Below are 20,349 nucleotides of genomic sequence, written 5' to 3' on the forward strand. Positions count from 1 at the left end.
TCCTTTACTGTCCACTCCACTTCCTCAACTTTCCAGCCATCTTTCTTTTCCTCTACAAGCACCAAACTTAGTCCCTTCACTGAGCCCCAGCCTCTCCAGATTAGAGCTCTCCAGGGACCTTGTCTTTTGAAAAGAGGAAAGAAAGAAAAAAAAAAGGGAGGGAAAAAAGAAAGAGAGGGAGCAGAAGAATGAAAACAGACCCAAGGGGCAATAGTCCCTCGAGCCATCTCACTGCATTACAATGAATATGGACTCTATTAAGCTCCGTTCTGCCTGTTAGCGTTTCCCAGGGCAACACAGCTCCCATATGGCAAGCATGCAGCAGATTAGAGTAGGCCTCTAGGCCTCATTGAAGACCTGAGGCTTGACTGGCAGTTGAACTCCCTCCCCCCTTCTCCTCACACTTGACACTGCCTGTGTTTATCTTAAAGCGGGGTGGGGAGGTGCATTTGGAAGGTTATTGTCCAGGGCAATGAGAGATAGGAGAGGAATAACTGAGCCAAGCTGGGAAGGAAAAAGGAACATGGGAGGGAGTGGGGTTGGTTGCCTAAAGGAAGGAAAGAGGGAGGTGAGATGGAGCAAAAGGAGATAGGAAAGAGAGAAGGGGGATGGCAAACACTTCATAAATATTCAGGAAGGATGCTGAATAGGGAGAGGAGAAATAAAGCAGATGGAATTCATGTTAAAGAACAGCCACAATCACCCTCCAAAAACAAGAAAAGGAAAGAGAACTGCTTTAAAGGAGCATAGGGAACGACGTTTATCCAATTAGCAGGGTTGTCAAATTGAATTTATACAGAATTGAAGGCGGGGGAGAGAGGAGTGAAAATTAAGTGTGTGGAGTTGGGGGGCAAAAATATAAAGAAGAAAGGAAGTGCATTCCCCCCACCCCTTCACACTCTAGTAAGAAGATTTTATCCTTTATAGGGTTAAGCCAGTTTCCAGAGTGTGTTGGAGGCAGGCAAGGTGAGGGGCAAACTATCTCATTTTACTGTGATGTTCTCTAGATAGTGGGATAGAAAAAGGTAACAGACATGAAACGTGATAGAAAAATGCTAGCATTGCTTTAATGTAGGCCTCTTAGTTACCTGAGAATGGTATGAATTTGGGGCTGGGGTATTAAGTATAATTATACAGCCACAAGAGTGGCTGTATATTATAGCCAGTGTGGAATTTTCGCATTCCACAATGTTAAATTGAAATTACCTCCCCATGCCATTCTGATGCTTCCCATAAGCTCATTTCAAAACACAGCCTATAGTCCAAAACTCAGAAACACTTGCTTAACAACCCTCTCAATTTTCATGGCAATACACAAAATAGTCAGAGAGAATCGAGAGTTCAAAGTGTAAAACAAGGAAAAAAATCCAGACCTCTGTTGGAACTCTTCTGTCAGAGTTCTCATAATTTGTTGAAATTAATTAAAAATCAGCCATGTTCACAGAGTACTTATAACCCTATTACTGACCTTGTCCCTTACTCTGACCTTCATCTTCTGCAGTTAAAAAGTAAAAAAAATGCCTGGCTAACTGTTAATTAATTTAAGAAATTTAGCTTTGGAGTTAATGATAACCCCGGCATGCTCAGTAAAAACCAACTGTCAGTGTTCTAAAAGCCAGACTCGCAGCTGTTTGGCTTGGCTTGGCTAATCAGGAGGCCACATCACATGCCAGATCTTTATTTCACTTTAGACAGTCATGGCTTCCCCCAAAGAATCCTGAGAAGTGTAGTTTGAGAAGAGTGCTGAGAGGAGACTTCTATTCCCCTGACAGAGCTCCAGTAGCCAGAGTCGTTTAACAGTCAGCTGCTCGGATTGAAGCTCTGTGAGGGAAACAGGGCCTCTCCTAGCAACTCTCAGCACACTTCACTAACTGCACTTCCCAGGATTCTTTGGGGAAAGCCATAGGTCTGGTGTGGATGTGGCCAGGGACAGCTTTGGTTTAAATTTGGGTGGGAGGCTACATGTGCCTGCTGTAGAATAAAAAGGTGGGAGAAACACTAAAAAACAATACTGTTCACAATGTTTTCCTTTTGGAAAGGAAAGGTGCTTCCCCTCTGTCCAGTGCCCACCCATCCAATCTATTCCCCTCCCCCTTCCTGCTCCTCCCCCAGGTCAGTTTCACCTATCCTAAACATGATTACACAGGAGTAAATTCCACTGAACTCAAAAAGCATGCAAATGATCAAACCTGCTGTCCCCTCCTCCTCCCTGCTATCCTCTCCCTTTTGCCCCTTCCCTCCATCTTCATGTGCCTCTGAGCATATGCTGAGTGATGGTAACACCTGCAATCAGTCCAAATAACAGAAACAAGACGTGTGCTCTGCTGATCTTGCTTTAGCAGGGAGGAAACAACAATATTAAGACAGTTGACAGAGTTCAGATAGTCACTTCAAATATGTTTGATTTATTTTGCAATTTTAGAGACGTTTCCTATAGTAAATCATTTTCTTTTGCTTCTGTTTCTGTGAATATGTGAAGTACAACAACACTTTGCAACACTAAAAAACTCCAAAAACAATTGTGGAATAATGGCACTGACTATTCTGCAGAATAGTTTCCAGTGGACATAAGGAGTGTCTCAGTTTGCACAAGATAAAACAGTGGGCGGTGAAATATATTCTAGCAAAAGTCTAGGTGTGCTCTATGTTTTTAATTGACCATGTCCACTTTTCCTTAAGTGGAGTGGTTTAAACATAGCAGGCTGAAAACATGCATCTTGGGCAGGCCAAGTTTGTTTTTTCCAACAGCTAGAGTCATTGCTTAGGTAGCAACATATTGCAATCAGTCTGATTTTAAATCAAACTGCAGTTTAAGATTCAACTGTTAATACACCCAAAATAGAAATAGAACATAATTTCCAGTTTGAAACATAAAAGGCTGTCTTCACCATCATATGACATTGACCAATAAAAAGGCTTTGAAATTAATAAAAATAAATTTGACACAGATTTCTGGGATGAATAATGAGAGAAATATAATTTTCTAGGTTAGATTATCTGTAGAAACTGTAGTAAGACAGGAAAGAAGCAAAGTAACAAACATAGAAACATGTAATTCTCCATCTTTGGAGATGGCAGGTGTTGCCACCACTCACCATGTGCTCAGAGGCACATGTTACCAAATTCTTCCAAGCTACACAGGAAGTGGATTGGACTGTGAAAGACAAACCCAAATGGTGTTTGCATTTTTAAAAATGTGTAGAGCCAGTGTGGCATAGTGGTTAGAGTGTTGGACTATGACCTGGGAGAGCAGAATTCAAATCCCCACACAGCCATGAAGCTCACTGTGTGACCTTGGACCAGTCACTGCCTCTCAGCCTCAGAGGAAGGCAATGGCAAACCACCTCTGAATACCGCTTACCATGAAAATCCTATTCATAGGGTCGCCCTAAGTCTGTATCGACTTGAAGGCAGTCCATTTCATTTCAGGGCAGAAGCCCGGTCTCCTGCTCCCCTGGTGCATTCACTATAGCTGCCCAATTCCCCTGCTTTTTAAAGTTGGATAGAAATATCTGTTGGCTATAGGTACATTTTTAAACCTCAAGGTTTTTTGCCTATTTGTGAATAGATTGTCAGATGAGGAGATGGTCCCTTGTACACAGAATTGTGATAGGGCAATCGCCCTTCAGATGGTAGCACTGGTTTCTGGGAGGCAAGAGAGTGTTACATGTTCCATAACCACTTTGTTATTTACAACTTCAGTCGTTATTCTGCAAACCAAGGTTCTACTGGTGGAGTTGGAGTTTGGTTCTAAAAGTGTGGATATATTTTCAGTGGTAGTGATTTGACAACAATCTAACAAACTCCTTCTCATCTAGACTACCTAAGCACCTAATGATGATATGAATATATGTACATTTAATACTGACCTATTGAATAAGACTGAGACAGTTAGCAAAAATAGAAGGGGGTTTCCTATCACTTGTCCAAATTGGTACTCTAATTTGTAAATTTCCAGAGGGAAAGCCATGTTAATCTGTTGCAGAAAAAAGATTTTTGTGGACTAGAGTCCACTTCATCGCAAAAGCTAATGCCTTAATAAAATTTGTTAGTATTTAAAGTGCTACAAAACTCTTAGTTGGTTGTTTTTTTTAAAAAAATAATTCTATGATTTTATATTTGTGTGTAGAGTAGATGTGAAGGCCTGGGGGGGGGACAACAGAAGAGGGGGGAGACCACCCCCCGTGCATTTTTACACCTGGGTCTTTACATGTCATATACTTTTTTCCCTTAGTTATCCAATTAGTTTGCTTATTACATTTTGCCCTACCCAATAAGTTCAAGAATTGTTAACAATAGCAATATACATTCAGAGTCTATCTGTAAAATATAGAGAACCAAAATTATATCTTTATTCAAAAGCCAATGATAGAAAAGAACAGAGCAGTATGAATTAAAATGTTACTTCAAGTTGCTTATCAACTTTCAAAATAAAAGACTTAATAATTATCATTGGGTTTTTTTACAGTGAAACAGCTATTGCCAAAAAAACCCTCATTGTCCCACATGAGGGATGAGACCAGTGCTATGTTAGATGGCTTTGACCCCTGTGTTGTGTCCCCATCACCACCTTCTGCACATTGGAGGGAGAAAGGCTGAATTGGGGACCCTGCCCTGAGCTGAGTGTGTAGGCTCTCTGTATGATTTAGAACCCTGCTTGTGTAGACTCTGCAAAAGACCCCCTCTCCAATGTGTGGAAGGTTGTGAGGGGGCTATGACAGAGGATCAGGATCAGGATGAGCAACCACTATCCAACTCTCTTCTTCATTCGATACTAAATACAGGAGAGAGAACACCTGAATAGGGCTTATGTTTCAGGGGGATCTTGTACAGCAGCCTTTTGCAGTCTTTGGATCTCCAGATGTTGTTGGACTACAGTCCCCATAATCCCTGACCATTGGCCATGCTGGCTGGGGCTGATAATAATCCAACAACATCTGGGGACCCAAAGGTTGGGAAAGACATAGAGCATTCTATAAACTTTGAGCTTTTACTAAGAAGCATTCACATTGCACTACTCTTTGAGTTTGACTTCACTGGGAGTGCACTCAGTTAATTAGCTTTTTTTCAAGCATTTGTGTCACTATTGTGTGTGGGCTTACTTCATACAAATACATTATTTATTGTCCTTAGCATATATGAAAACATTTCTCTTCTAATGGGATTGTGCTAGTCTACTCTGGAGGATATTTCTGTTTTCACATGGGAAAGTACTGCTAAAATTGTGGCCCAGATCCTCACTTTTGGCTGTGTGCACATGAACTAGATCAGAAGTATTGGTACATCCGCAGCAGGGATGGTGAACTGGATGAGGCTGGCAGGTCGGATCCAGGTCTGGCCCATCTATAGGCTACTTTTGACAAGATTTTTTATGTCACCTTGTAAAACACTTCACTGAACTTGATGGATACAAATTTAACAAATACATTATTTTGTTATTTTAAAAACATTACACCCTGCTTTTCTCCTCTGTAAAGGCATTGTTCAAAGCAGCTTACAAATACAAAAGTAAACATGAAAGCCTCAGTGATCCAGCCATTAAAACACAAATTAAATTAAGCCTGTAATCTTAATTGACTTGCAAGTGACCTACTGTAAATCTTCATTATTTTGCAGAGTTCTGCAGTGACCCTCTAGCACTTTTTTAAAGTATATGTTGCTAATCTTAATTACCATGAACAATGATTAGGTGCAGACTAATCATTTTCTAAAACTAGACAAACTAATTCATACACACATAAAATAATTAGTGTTTACAAGATTCAGAATAAGTCGAGAGCCTAAAAAGATCTAATGTTGATTTATTTTAAATCAAGTTCATAACATATTAAGTTGTGGTTTTTAAATCCAGCTTTTGAGAGTGGCATATGTGGGGCTGATTTTATGAGTTGGCCTGATGACTCATTCCTTGTAAATGTCACTAAAGTGGAGAAGATGAATGAATGTGTTTACATCCTTGGCCTGCAATTCTTCCACGTTTATTTTGTAGCATTTTTCAGTCTCAGAATCAGGCTGGGAGGACATGGCTAATTATGGGCATACCTAGTCTACGCTACTACCTTCTCTGCTGGCTGGTCTTTATGATGAGAATGAAACATTGTTTTTAGTTTGGTTTTTAAAAAATCTAGCCTGATACACGATCAGTGTGGAAAATAGTAACTTCCTAAAGTAATTCTGTTTGGTCCCTAACAACAGCAGCAAAAATCAAGAATTTAGCAGCCTATTTAAAACCCAGATTTCCCCTTAGATTGTTGTAATATTTTCCCCCTTGCGCTGCTGTACCAATCTGACAAATTACTATGGAAGTATTACAAATGCTTACTTATTTTCTTGCATGATAAAATACATAAATCATAGCCCTTCAATACTTCCCTTCCATCTTAGCTTAAACGGTGCAAACAGTTAAGCAAGGTGCTGAAAGTTAAAAGGAGCAGGCGTGCTTTTTTCCCTGGTCCAGGATGGCACCACCTATTTATTTGTTTGTTTCTGTCTAAGTCATACCTATGATAAAGCAGGGACAAAAAAGTACTCACTCTCAATTTGATTTATGCTTTGCTTTCCTGTCTGTATTTACTCAGAAGTTCAGTGGGACTTACTCCCTAATCACTGTTCATAGGATTACAGCCCAGGTCACTCAGCTGTAGAGCTTTGACATACCAGTACATTTAATTGAAGACTTGCCAGAATTGCCATTGCCCTTAGACAGGAAACCACCTTATAGGCCTTGTCAATTCTGTCTCCCTGTCCTGAGTTCTCTTTTAATTTCTCCTTTCCCAAACACCTTCTCCCTGCCCCCACCATCCTTCATCTTTTCCCCCCAATGAAGCAAAGGACATGCTCATGCCCAGCAGTTGAAACAAGGGCTGTTTTTCATTTAGGACCCCCCTCATAAATTTCAGATGGTGTGGTAGTAACAAGAATTGCTTGGCTGGCCCATATTTAAGCAGCAGGGGGTCTGGAGCTGCAGGCAGCATTTCCTCAATAAAACCTTCAGATTCTAATCAACAAACACCTCTGTTGCTGCCTGTGTTACAATTATAGGATTCCTTCCATCTTCCTTTGTCTCTTCATCCATCCCTCTTCTTGTTTTCTGCAGTGTATACAGATTTTTACACACACGCACACATGCCATTTGAACAGAATGGGGACAGGCAACTTTGCTATTAGCTTTTACACCCCATGCATCTGATTCACCCCCTCCTTAATCTCTGCTAATAATCCAGTCCTTTGATTTACTGAAAGTGACTTCCATGCACTCAGTCCACTGACAGGAAATTGCTGCTTTTAACCTGAAGGAAAAGAATTTATAAAAACAAAGTTGTTATTTTTCTTTCCCTCTAACCCGTTGTAGTTGTTGCAGTTTTACTGGTGGGATAATTAAGGACGTTGTGCTTATATCTCTTCCCTTGGAGTTAAAATGACTTTAAAATGCTTTGCTTAACTGTACCATGCTGTCTTAGACACTCCTTGGATAATTGTCTTAAGCAATCATGTACATTCATACAAAATAAAAGATTACACTGGAATTAGTTACATAGTTGAATCCTAGATTTCTGTCTGGTCCTGTTTATGAATGTGGCTCCAGAAAAAAGTAAATAATTATTTCCATCATGTTTCTGTGTGTATGTACTTACTGGATGCCAACTTGGTTGGAACAGATTCATTGAAATCCTACAGATAAAGGGTGCCTATAGCTGCTTGCTAGAAAGATGTGCCATGTTCAGAGCTTTTGAAATCTGTAGTGTTTGGGATAACATTTAGCTTCTTTGATGTGAATAGTGAAATTGTAACAGTCTTGATCACTACCATGAGTACACATTTTGTTACATATCATTTCTTGAATATGATGCAGCTAAACTAGAGCTGAGAGCCAGTGTGGTATAGAGGTTAAGGTGTCAGACTACGATGTGGGAGACCAGGGTTTGAATCCCCACACAGCCATGAAACTCACTGGGTGACCCTGGGCCAGTCACTGCCTCTCAGCCTCAGAGGAAGGCAATAGTAAACCACCTCTGAATACCACTTACCATGAAAACCCTATTCATAGGGTCGCCATAAGTCGAAATTGACTTGAAGGCAGTCCATTTCTTTTCTTTTTTTCAAACTATAGCTAGAAGTTGTTTTGTTTTTTCTATAATATATTATTTTGCAGCTGTTAACTCCAAATGTGAAAATCTTCAAAGCATGCTCTCAAATCTTGAAATTCACTTATATGTTGTTACAAATGTGTGTGGTTTTATTTTTTAAATAACCCTAAGTGTATATTGTTAGAGTCATATCTGTAATATGAATAGGTCTTATATTTGTACCCTTTTTGGCGTGCTGTCCTCTATAATGCTAAATATTTAAGATCACTACCAACATTCCTATCTGGGGAAACCTTACATCTTAGGAGGTATAATACTTGCTGTTTTTTATATTGCTTTATTACATGCTTCTATTTTAATCGTTGTAAGCAGCTCTAAGCAATTGGAAAGGTGGGATAGAAATATTTCATATTTATTTAAAATATTTTTATACCACCTTTCATAAAAGTGCTCAGAGTTAACATTAAAAACAGAACTATAAAACCATGTATACAAAAACCCAAATATCCAACCTGAGGAAAATATGAACCAATGGGCACTAAAAGCTGGAGAAGGCCTGGGAGATAAAGATGTCTTCACTAGGCTCCTAAATAAGAGCAATGCCTCAATTCAGAAAGGAAATGGTTCCAAAGAGATTGTGTCGCAACAGAAAAGGCTCTGGTTGCCATAGTATGAACTTTTGCAGGTTGTGGCATAGCCAGAGAACTTCATTAGCTGACCTCCTTGACTGGGCAGGTTAGTATCAGATAGCTTGGTCACAAGTTGTTTAGGGCGTTATATATCAACATAAGAACCTTAAATCAAGAGTCAGTAGCATATTGGCAACCAGTGCAGTTCTTTCAAGAGTGGTGTATATGGGCTCAGTAGAATGTTTCTGTTAACAATTTAGCCATAGCTTTCTGCACTAGCTGTGGCTTTTAGACCAGCCTTAAGGGTGGCCCCATATAAAGCGTATTACAGCATTCCAGTCTTGCAATTACCAACACATGGTCCCAGTGAAAAGGATATCCCAGTTCAGGATGGCCATAGCTGGCCTACCAGCTGAAGATGGTAACAGATAAACAATTATTTTCACTAGATGTTGTAAAATAAATGCATATCCCCATCATGGATCATGTTTCTGCAACTCGGGTTTGATAAAAGCTATGTTAGTTGCATAGTTCCTATTTAAATCAGTGGGAAGTCATGACTAACTGGTCCTACTTTTTTAAATTGAACTTAAAACTCTACTAATGTACAGAACAATCCTAGCAATAAATATGCAGAAGTAAATCCTATTGAGTTCAATGGGGTTACTGCCAGGTAAGTGAAATTAGGATTGCAGTAGGGATCTAGACCTAACTGGATGTGTATGTATTGGTCTGGTTTTGTAAAAAAGAAAAAAAATCTTACTGTAATATGCAAATTGTGTGCCTTTCTTGTAGTATCTGGTGTATCTCCACTCTTTTCTATGTGTCCTTCCTTTTAGGATAATTTCTCTCCAAAACGTTTTTCTTTTCCTGTTTTTCTCTTTCCTTGCCAGTGTTGTATCTGTTTGTATTGAGAAGAGCACAAGGGCTGAGGAAATCTATTCATTTGTCTTTCTGTTTAAACCAAAATATTTTTTGTAACCACAGCCAAGTAAAGAGGTAACAGAACTAGGCAAACAAACTATTTAAGCTACACTTGATTGGATGTGTTCTTATTTTATATCCTGAAAATATTTGTCATAGCGCATTCATTCACTGGGATGTTTCATTTGTGGTGGATAGAATTTATTCAAAGGGAGTAAATGTGACTATTCATGTGTTAATTGTACTACAAATTATAGAGAATCTACAATGGGGTGTTTGGTGGTGACTCATATTGATTACTACCATGAGTGTAACATGTGAACAGTCCCTATGTTCTAACACTGAGTGCTTAGAAGCACTCAGTACATTGATAATCTGGAGGCTTCTACCTGCTTTACATGAATTTGCTACTCTAAGAGGCAATTACTTCTAATTTCAAGTAACTGAAAGGCTGCTTGTCAAAATAACTAACATTCTTATCATACACATGCAGTGTTATTATGGCAATTTTCTCATACTCTGTGGCTATGAGACCTTCTATAGAAAGGTATAAGAGAAGTATTCCATCTAAATCTCTTGCTGTACCATTTATTGAAGTCATTATGAGATTTGTTAATGGTAGACAATTAAACCTTGCATTGCAGCCACATTTATGACTTCCTCTTGTAAGCAGTCCTTGCAAAAGAGGCAATAAGATCTGAACTGCCTAGTTTCTTCGCCTCAAACTGCTTTCATGGCAAGATGGAGATAAGCATCTTTGTATAGTCATAACCTGCTCAAGACTGGAGGAGCTTCAGAGTGCTGCATCTCTGCTGTGTCAAGTAAAATCACTTTTTTAAATGGTGCAGGAAGCAATGCATGTTGCATCCTGTGTAACTGATACTCCAAGCAACATTGTACATACAAAGAAAGACTACCCCCATCCGTACATAGTGGCAGCTATCTTTTTGTTCATACAATGCCATTTGTACACAGTTACACAGGAAATGACATGCAGTCACTTCCTACACAATTTTTTAAAATGTGCCACACTTTGAAGCTGCTCCAAGCAGCTTTACAGTGTTAAAACAAGAAAAGAGAGAGTTAAGTACTCCTCATTTGTGTGTTTGTGTGTGTGTGAGTGAGTGAGAGAGAGAGAGTTTGTAACCTTTTATACACTAATTTTTTAGATTTTTTTTGGAATTATCCCTAAAAAATCCAAACTGAAACAGGGTGGGATATACTTTAATATGGAACCAGGCTGGGACAGATGGGGATATATCCATCCATATAGAGACAACTAATTCTCCCCTGCAAATGTCACTTTAAGGCTGTTCCCCCTCCCGCTGTCAGATTTATTCTTGATTTTAAAGCATGGCTGGGGAAAAAACAGGTTTAAAAAGGTGAGGGGGAGATCCTATCCTTCCTATTTTTCCCCTGCAGGTGCCCCCCTTACTCATTAGTGTTTAGAGGCACAACTATCCATGCTTGACTTGTAATTTGTAATTCCATTCTCAGAGACTAAATACTGATTCTGTAGAGAGTTGATATGCCTCAACGAGCCTATTGTCTTGCCTCTTGACTAATCTACTTTTTTTTCTCCCAGTTATCTAGAGTACCTCACAAAGTTGAATTTCCATCCTTAAGTTCTCTGGGGAAGCTTATGGGAACTCCACTTGGTATCTTTTGCTCCAGATTCCCCTGCATGGAATGGCCATGATATCAGGGGGGGAAAGACCAATGATTGCTATCACCTGTTTGCTCTTGGCATATGCTGGTTGCATTGCAAATCTGGGTGAGTGCTTAATGTTTTCCCATGATATAAGTGATGCATTTGCATGGAGTCAACTTTGTTACCATTTTTTAAAGAGATCGGTCTTGCCTCTACTTTTAGATGCTACCTTTCCCTTAGTCATCTTCTGTAGCATTATTTTCAGTGACTTCCATTTATCTGATAGCTCTCTGACCACTTGCAAACCAACATTTGAGAATCATTGCCAAGTCATGAAATTTGCCACTTGCCTAGAATGAGTAGTACCTCTAGGTGAGCAGTCAAATGGCAAACTCACCTAATTTCAGAAACTGTATACCCCTGATTGCCAGGTGGTGGGAACAAAATAACAGAAGAGGGTTATCTTGATTATGGCCTGCTTTATGAGCTTTCCGTGGCAACTGTATAGCCCTGTTAAAAACAGATGGGCCTTTGGTCTGACCCAGCAAGACAGTTCTTGCATTCCTCTTTGTATACTACTCCTCTTGTTGCCTGCTCACTTAGCCACTGTAAAAAGGTACTTTGTTTGTCTTGGTATGGAAACAAAGTATGGAATTTCTGTGTATGTTTTCTCTCTCCTGAAGTAGAATTAGAGAGACAATGCTCGCAAAGATGGTGGGTGAGGGCAAGAAAGAGAGGGAGAACAACCAGAGGAGTGTGTGGTTGAACATGCCTTTACTTACTTATAAAGCCACATAACTCAGCATGGTGCCCTCACTGAGATTGAGGATGTATAGTACATCCCTAAGGTGAAAGCTCAGTAGCTGATTAGGATGTATACTCATCCTCTTGCCAACAAGTAACCAACCACCAAATGTGATTAGTTTTAAACTTGTAGTGGTATCCACATCATCTTGTTTCACTTTTATTGAATTAAGCTCTGTATATGTGTGCACGAGAAGCCTAAAAATGTGAATGTGATTAGAATGTAGATAACTGGTACCTACAGTGGGTGTAGATAGCCTCCCCTTTGTAAACCAGTGCTCATGACAATTTCTTGGCTGTCCTATGCAGGTACATCTCTTCAGGTCACTATCCAGCCTGCTTCTGTTGTCCAGAAATATGGTGGCTTGGTGAGCCTGGGGTGTATGGTCGAACCTTTGACAATAAATATATCCTGGAGACTAAATGGAAAGGAGCTGCTTCACTCAGATGACGTTATGGGGATCCATATTGATCAGAGACTACTCACCATTGCTGCCCTAAACAACCACACAGTGGGCCAGTACCAGTGCATAGCCCACATGCCTGAGGGTGTTGTTGCCAGTGTTCCAGCCACGGTGACGTTAGCAAGTGAGTAGCTTTGCTTCTTCTCATTAAACCACGACACACTGCCTCTAGTTGTCTGTGCCTGTTGGACCTGCAAGGGTATGTGATCATATCTTCAAAGTTAGTCATATGATCTAGGCATCCTTCATTTTCTCAAACATAGGAGTTATTTTGATTTGAATGCTGGCCTCGTGGTAGTAGGGACGCTTGACCACAAGACTCATTTTGGAGTACATCTCTACCTGGTGTGAAGGCACCTTGGAGCTTGTGTGATCTCACTTTAGCACTCCCTCATTAGGCCATGTCTTCAGTTGACTAAATAGTGTAGTCAGATTGGGATGCTGGCATTGTTTAAGAGTCAAGAGTTCTGACATGGCAAGCCACGAAGTAAATGCAACTATCTATATTAGTCATCGGACACAGCAGCCTTGTAACCTGTCCCAGCTAGAAACAGGAGGGTACCCTCTTCAGGGCACCACAGGGCATAGAAAAAGAAGATAATGCCTTAAAAAGATTGTAGGAGATACATTTGTGCAAAACAGGGACTGGTTTTGTTTCAAAGCCAAGAATTATTGGCTTGTCGTCAAGATATTAATCAGAAGTGAAATGTTTAGGTTGGGCTGGGTTAGAAAAGGAGAAGCAGAATAGATGGAACAGCAACTCCAAGGCTCTTTGGGAGGGGTCTGCCATTGGGTTGAAGCCTTTCGGGAATTTGGATTGAGATCTGCAGTTAGATTAAGTTTCAGAGAATGCATTCCAGAGCAGAATGGGGGTTGTGTTTTGCTTGTGGGCTCATAGAGAAAGGGAGTGAAAAGGTGGATGGGATTACTCAGAGCATGGTTTGCATTTAACAGAGACTGTGAAAGTACTGCTTGCTCGGCCTCTTAGCACAGTTGTTTAGTTTATGGGCCTTTCTAGTCTTCTTTCAAAAAACTTTTATTTGGACAAAGCTGTCATTGTTCAGCCTACCTGACCAATGGCTTTCCCTTCCAGCCTCAGTGACTGAGAGGACTCTGACTTCCACAACTGAGCTTCTAGTAATACTCTTGACTGTTCATAAAATCTGCTCCATGAATCCAGCATGGTTTCGTGATTTGTTGCTGTTGGAATCACACAATTTTAATTAAAATAGTAATAATAATAATAATAAATTAAATTTTTGTGTCGCCTATCTGGCCGAAGCCACTCTAGGCGACGTACATATTAAAATTCAATAAAATACAATAAAAATACAGAATAAAATACAATGCAGTCAACACTAATGTAGCCGTAAAACTATGTAGGGCAATCAATAAACAATTATCACAAAAACAAAAGACAATCACAGAAAAATTAGCCCACCCCGGAGATCCCAAAGGCCTGTCCAAAGAGCCAAGTTTTTAAGGCTCTGCGAAATGTATCCATGGAAGGGGCATGGCGGAGATCAAACGGGAGGGAGTTCCAGAGAGTGGGGGCCGCCACTGAAAATGCCCTCTCCCTAGTCCCCACCAACCTAGCTGTTTTCATTGGTGGGACTGAGAGAAGGCCCTGCGTGGCTGATCTAGTCAGGCGGCTTAATTGGTGGTACTGGAGGTGCTCCTTCAGGTAAACTGGGCCGAGACCGTATAGGGATTTAAAGGTTAACACCAACACCTTGAATTGGGCCCGGAAAACAACTGGAAGGCAATGTAGATGAAATAACACTGGTGTGATGTGATTGCGGCGGCGGCTGTTTGTAAGCAACCGAGCCGCCGCATTCTGCACCAGTTGTAGTTTCCGGACCATTTTCAAGGGTAACCCCACATAGAGTGCATTGCAGTAGTCTAATCGAGAGGTGACCAGGGCATGTACTACCAGTGGGAGCTGATGAATAGGGAGATAGGGTTGCAGCCTCCGTATGAGGTGTAGTTGATACCAAGCTGCCCGGCTCACTGCCGAAATCTGAGCCTCCATGGACAGCTTGGAATCAAGAACAACCCCGAGGCTGTGGACCTGATCCTTCAGGGGTAAACTCACCCCATTAAGCTTCAGGTCAACAACACCCAACCTTCCCCTGTCACCCACAAGTAGCACCTCGGTCTTATCAGGATTGAGCTTCAGCCTGTTCCTTCCCATCCACCCACTCACGGATTCCAGGCACTTGGATAAGGTCTCCACAGCCAACTCCGGTGAGGATTTAAAAGAGAGATAGAGCTGCGTGTCATCAGCATATTGGTGACACCGCAGCCCAAAACTCCTGATGATAGCTCCCAGCGGTTTTATATAGATGTTAAATAGCATGGGAGAGAGGATAGAACCCTATGGCACTCCACAAGTGAGGGGCCAAGGGTCTGAAACCTCATCCCCCAATGCTACCTGTTGATGCCTGTCAGAGAGTAAGGAATGGAACCACTGTAAAACAGTGCCTCCTATTCCCAATCCTTCCAGGCGATCTAACAGGATACCGTGGTCGACGGTATCAAAAGCCGCTGAGAGATCCAGGAGGACAAGAAAGGTGAATTCTCCCCTGTCTAATGCCCTCCTCATATCATCTACCAGAGCGACCAAGGCTGTTTCAGTACCATGTCCAGTCCTGAAACCCGATTGGTATGGATCCAAATAATCCGTCTCATCCAAGTGTGCTGACAACTGGCTAGCCACCACTCGCTCAATGATCTTGCCCAAAAATGGCAAATTCGAAATGGGGCGAAAGTTGTTCAAGACTTGGGGATCCAAGGAGGGTTTTTTCAAAATGGGTTTTATAATTGCCTCCTTGAGGGCTGGTGGCAGTACACCCTCTTTCAAGGATGCATTTACCACCGCCCTGATCCCTTCGCCCAATTTCTCCTTGCAATTCATAAGGAACCATGATGGGCAAGGATCAGTCAGACAGGTGGTAGGCTTCACCGTTGAAAGTACCTTGTCCACATCCTCAGAAGGAAGAGGCCGGAACCGATCCCACTGAACCGGATTGCAGCTGGTCAACTCTGGATCTTCTACTGCATCCACAGCGTACGGAATCGAGTTCTTCAGGTGTTCGATTTTATCAGCAAAGTGCCTTGCCAATTTGTCACAGGAAGCCTTAGAATGCTCCAAGGGTTCCTGAGCAACTGGACCGACCAGGCTTCGGACCACTTGGAACAGCTTCCTGGGACAGCACTCTGCGGATGCAATAGAGGCAGCAAAGAAATCCTTCTTTGTTGCCTTTATTGCCACCTGGTAGGCAGCTATTGCTGCTCTAACCTGTGTCCGAACATCTTCAGAGCGGGATTTCTGCCACCGGCGTTCTAGTCGTCTCACCTCCTGTCTCAGACTTCGCAACTGGGGTGTGTACCACGGTGCTGTCTGAGTTCTGTTCAGGGGGAGAGGACGTTTCGGAGCCACCCGGTCTAATGCCCTGGTGATTCCCTCATTCCACTCCATCACCAGGGTTCCGACCGGGCGACCTTCAGCAGGTTCCAATTCCTCCAGCGCAGTCAGGAATCCATCTGGATCCATCAGGTGCCTGGGGCGGACCATTCTATTTTTTTTTTTTTAACAATAATTTTTATTCAAATTTTCATAAAACGGGGTGGACCATTCTAATAGGTCCTTTACCCCTGCAGAGGGTGTGTGGCAACGAGAAGACAAAGACTTCATTGATTGATTGATTGATTGATTGATTGCTTTTGTATACCGCCCCATAGCAGAAGCTCTCTGGGCAGGTTACAACAATTAAAAACATTAAAAACTAAATGAGGTTGATATCTTTTAGCACAATAAAGGGTGTTTGCTAATAATAAACATGTTGGATTGTGAAAATAGAAAAGAAAAAATATGATTTTAGAGACCCAGAATATATTTTCCTAGACTCAATTTGTAATAGCTACGCTAAGAATGTAACTCATTTTACAGAATGTGATAATAGTGATGCCCAGAGAAAAGTAGAAACCAAGAAGATGATCTCAGATGTCCTGATCAAATGGTTCCAATGTACACAGAAGAGGGAGTAATACCTGTTCTCATAGAGCTCCATGTGTGCATTGGAATCTTACAGAATTTTGTACCAAGTCATTTCACATTTGAAAATAGAGATATAGGTGAAACTTTCACACAACCTTACTGTAAAACTTAAAGCTTTTCCAGTCTTGTTTACATGTCATAATAAACCATCATTAAAAACAAACTATGGTTTAATGTGAATGTGCATGTGCTCATGCACACTAATGAAAAGTGTATGGTCTTCCCCTGATGCTGATGCCACACCACCAGGAAACAGAATCTGGCCTGTCATGACATCTGAATCCAGACTTGTGATTTGCTTCTCTTCAAACAAACCATAAACAGTGACCAAGGTTAGTTTACTGCTTGTGGTTTGTTTGGAGGAAACAAACCATGAGTCTAGGTTCAGACATCACCACAAGCCAGTGGTGGGCAGTAGTAGTTCCAGGAGACATGTGGAGCCAGTGACCATGGACAGTTTTGAGATAGATGGACCAATTATCTGACTTGGTATAAGGCAACTTCCCATATTCATTCTGTAGGGGAAGACCACTGGAGTAATTGAGACCTAAGTAATGTGGGGAAAGACACTAGCCTCTTACACCAGGCAGTTCCATAGTCTCCATGTAAGTTGACACCATGGCAAAGGGAGGATCAGCCTAGCCCCAGCCATCAGCCAGAGAACAATTAGCTGCAGGAAACCTGCTGTGTCTCCCACCACCACCACCTTTGCTGGAAAGAAGTCTGCCAGGTGACCTGGGATTGCAGTGGGGTAGGACACTCTGGTGTCTGCCACTGGCCAGAACAACAAGGGCTTGATTTATTGTAAGCTGCCTTGGAAACTGTTAGAAAGGTAAAGTATACATCTGGATGTGAAAATAGGTAAGGAGTGCAGTACATCCCCTGAGGATGCCATAAAACTGTGCTTTAGTGCATGGTGGAGAGGTTTCCACGCATTTGAGGAATCTTTTGGGATTTAGCTTGGAAAGAAGCAAAGCCCCTTCTTTCTTTAAATGCAAAAAGTGGAAGGGCATTCAGAGCAGGCATCAGGACCCATGGCGGGAAGAGAGAAGCTGAGGAATATATAAGAAGAAAAAGGAAATGTGGGCAGACATCCTTAGCTGTTCAACAAGGATGGATCTGAAAGGAAACTTGGCAAGAACCCTTAGAGAATTCAAAATGACATTTTATTAGGATCTCTGCCCCCCCCCCCATGTTCAGGTTCTTGGAAGGTATGTTAGAGAATATATCCCTGTCTCTTCGATGACTATTAAGATTTCTTATAAAGTATACACATCACACTTCCTGTTACCCAAAGGCACCAAGTCTGAAAGGGATTATCCCTGCCAATTTTTTTGACATGTTGGCAGCTGAACTTTAGCCTTGGGATATGCCTGCATTTAGTGCAGAGATGCTGATTGACTAGCTTGAGCTGGTCCCTGCTCAGGCTACTTTAGAGAACTAGTTGAGACTAGCAGTTTATTCCTGTAGCAGATCAGTTAAACAACAACAAAAAAGTAGAGATAAATTAGCTATTGTTATATAGCTCTTGAGAGAGGGAAGAAAATGCGGAAAGAGAAGAGAATGTTAAAGCAACAATAGAGTTGCAATTCCATATATTAGCTAGCTGATGTGTGCAACTGCTTCCAACCATATTTAATTACAACAAAATAAATATTTATGCCATCTTCATACATGACAATGTACACATTTTCTTTGTTGCCGTTATATTATCCATGAAGGAAAAGGTTGCATGTGAACTGGCATTCTCTGATAAATACTACATGTTTCTGGCCCTGATGGCTGCGGGGAAACCTGCCTATTAGGATAGGGATGCTTGAGGAACTCATTTGCTTCATATTCCAAAATGAATGGACCTGATCTGAATCTCCGATTAATATGGCACCTGTGGGGACAACCGTCTGTCCCAGGAAGGGGCTGCACATCATTATGTCTTGTCACTTTTGTAGACCCATTTTGAATGTGGTCCTGGCACAAATGTTAAACCTGTTTTTATAAAGGACTTAAAAGGCAGACCTCAGACCACCTTATCACTATAAATATAGTAATGTATTGAACTGTGAATTTTAGTACATTTTTCTTCTTTAAAATTTCACAAAATAAGTTGAAATGGGTCATAACAGATTTGGGAAAGTGATCTGGATTGGAAATGGATTGATCTGACCACCTCTGCACAAGTATGATTTTTGCTAAATGTTTAAAATAAGGAAGGGATTTAGAAGGGATTTCCAGTAGTCAGGAAGTAGGAATTCTTCAACTAACATTAATCACTAGTCTGTCTCTGTGTGAGACTGCCTACATTTGTTGCATTCAGCGCTATTTACCCTAACATTTTTCTCATTTGGCCAAAAATTGAAATGAAAGAATTGGAGCAAAATTACAGGATTTTCTCTGATTTACACAGTATTTTCAATGTGATGTACCTCCTAAGATGGATGTTTTGCTGTTTCCAGCTAACTAGAATGGGAGAATCCTGTTTAGAATATTTCTTATCAGCTGACACTTCTCAAGACTGAAACCATGGCAAGTTGAGGGAAGAAAAAGATAGTAAAATTGTGGAATTCAGTAAATATGTAATTGATATATTTGCTAACATATTTACAGAGGGGCAGTTTAGCATAAGCAAGAATAGCTGACTGAAAGTGATCTAATTCACATTGTGCATGTGTAATTCAAAGAGTAGAATGGACTATTATATGAACAAATTTGTCTTCAGTATGTTCTAAAAATCTACAATTTTGTGAGAGATGCTCTCCAATTGTATTACTAATTTATTAATCATGTTAGATTGCATAAAACTAATTCATTTGAATGTTCTATTCTGAAAATTAAGTTATCAAAGCAGTCTTCAGCTAGAGCTAAACACCTGGGTGTCAGCTTTTTGTGAAGTGCCAGTGGGCAATGACCCCTGCTCAGAGACATCTTTGGGGATCTGGGGGTATTTGCAGCTGTCTTCTCAACAGCAAAACATCTCATTTTTCATTTTGCCTCTGTCAGAGCCTCTAATCTGATAAGTCCCTTGATACAGCTGTTGGCTCCATGTTGAAAAGCCATTTTCATCCTCTGAGAACTTCCAGGGTAGAGGTACAGTGAGGGGGAGAAGGAAATTTATTTGTTTGTTTGTTTGTTTGATTGATTTATATCCCGCCCTTCCTCCCAGCAGGAGCCCATGAAATGAAAACATAGGAGTGTTCCTGGATTTATGTAATGTAATATAGGTGAGGTGATAAATGAAATGTGTGATATGCAAGCTTGGAAGGCAAGATGGGAGAAATGTATATGCAAGGTAGGGAATTATGTATGAAAGAAGTATGGTGTGGTGTATATGCAGCTTTTTTGGGTATAGGGGTACGGGTGTATAAGAAGGAGAGAGGGAGAGAATGCATGTATACATATAAAGTACACTTGAGATACTTGTTGGCACAGCTGAGAACAGAAGAAGGATGTGTTTTAGGTATGTGAGGAAGGTGCAGATAATGGAACCATGAACACTTCCAATCATGATGTTTTGTGGGTGTATCAAGTCCTACCCACAGTCCTCATGTTCAGGGCACCAATCTGTGCTGACTGCTGCTAGCCTGTATGGATTTGTAGAACCAGCATGTTTGCGCAAGTACTGTTTAATCAAAACAACAGTCAGTTTAAACATCTGCAATAGGAAGTTCCACTTCTTTGAGATACTTCCTGTTCCACATTATTGTAGCCATTTCAGCCTGAGATTTGCTTACAT

General features: G+C 41.0%; 1 protein-coding gene across 4 annotated transcripts in view; it reads left to right on the top strand.

The window, feature by feature from the left end:
* BOC (BOC cell adhesion associated, oncogene regulated) overlaps positions 1 to 20,349 on the top strand; it is a 93,698-nt gene that overhangs the window by 35,861 nt on the left and 37,488 nt on the right. For 3 of the 4 annotated variants that reach the window (XM_061628319.1, XM_061628316.1, XM_061628317.1), the window contains exons 2-3: positions 11,226 to 11,414; positions 12,405 to 12,683. In XM_061628319.1, the coding sequence (XP_061484303.1) occupies positions 11,330 to 11,414; positions 12,405 to 12,683 (364 nt within the window). In that variant the 5' untranslated portion in view covers positions 11,226 to 11,329. Of the gene's footprint in view, positions 1 to 9,368; positions 9,390 to 11,225; positions 11,415 to 12,404; positions 12,684 to 20,349 lie in introns of those variants that run through there. The other variant, XM_061628318.1, reaches the window with a different exon arrangement.

Source organism: Rhineura floridana, chromosome 5, assembly GCF_030035675.1.
Source record: "Rhineura floridana isolate rRhiFlo1 chromosome 5, rRhiFlo1.hap2, whole genome shotgun sequence".
Lineage (NCBI taxonomy): Eukaryota > Metazoa > Chordata > Lepidosauria > Squamata > Rhineuridae > Rhineura > Rhineura floridana.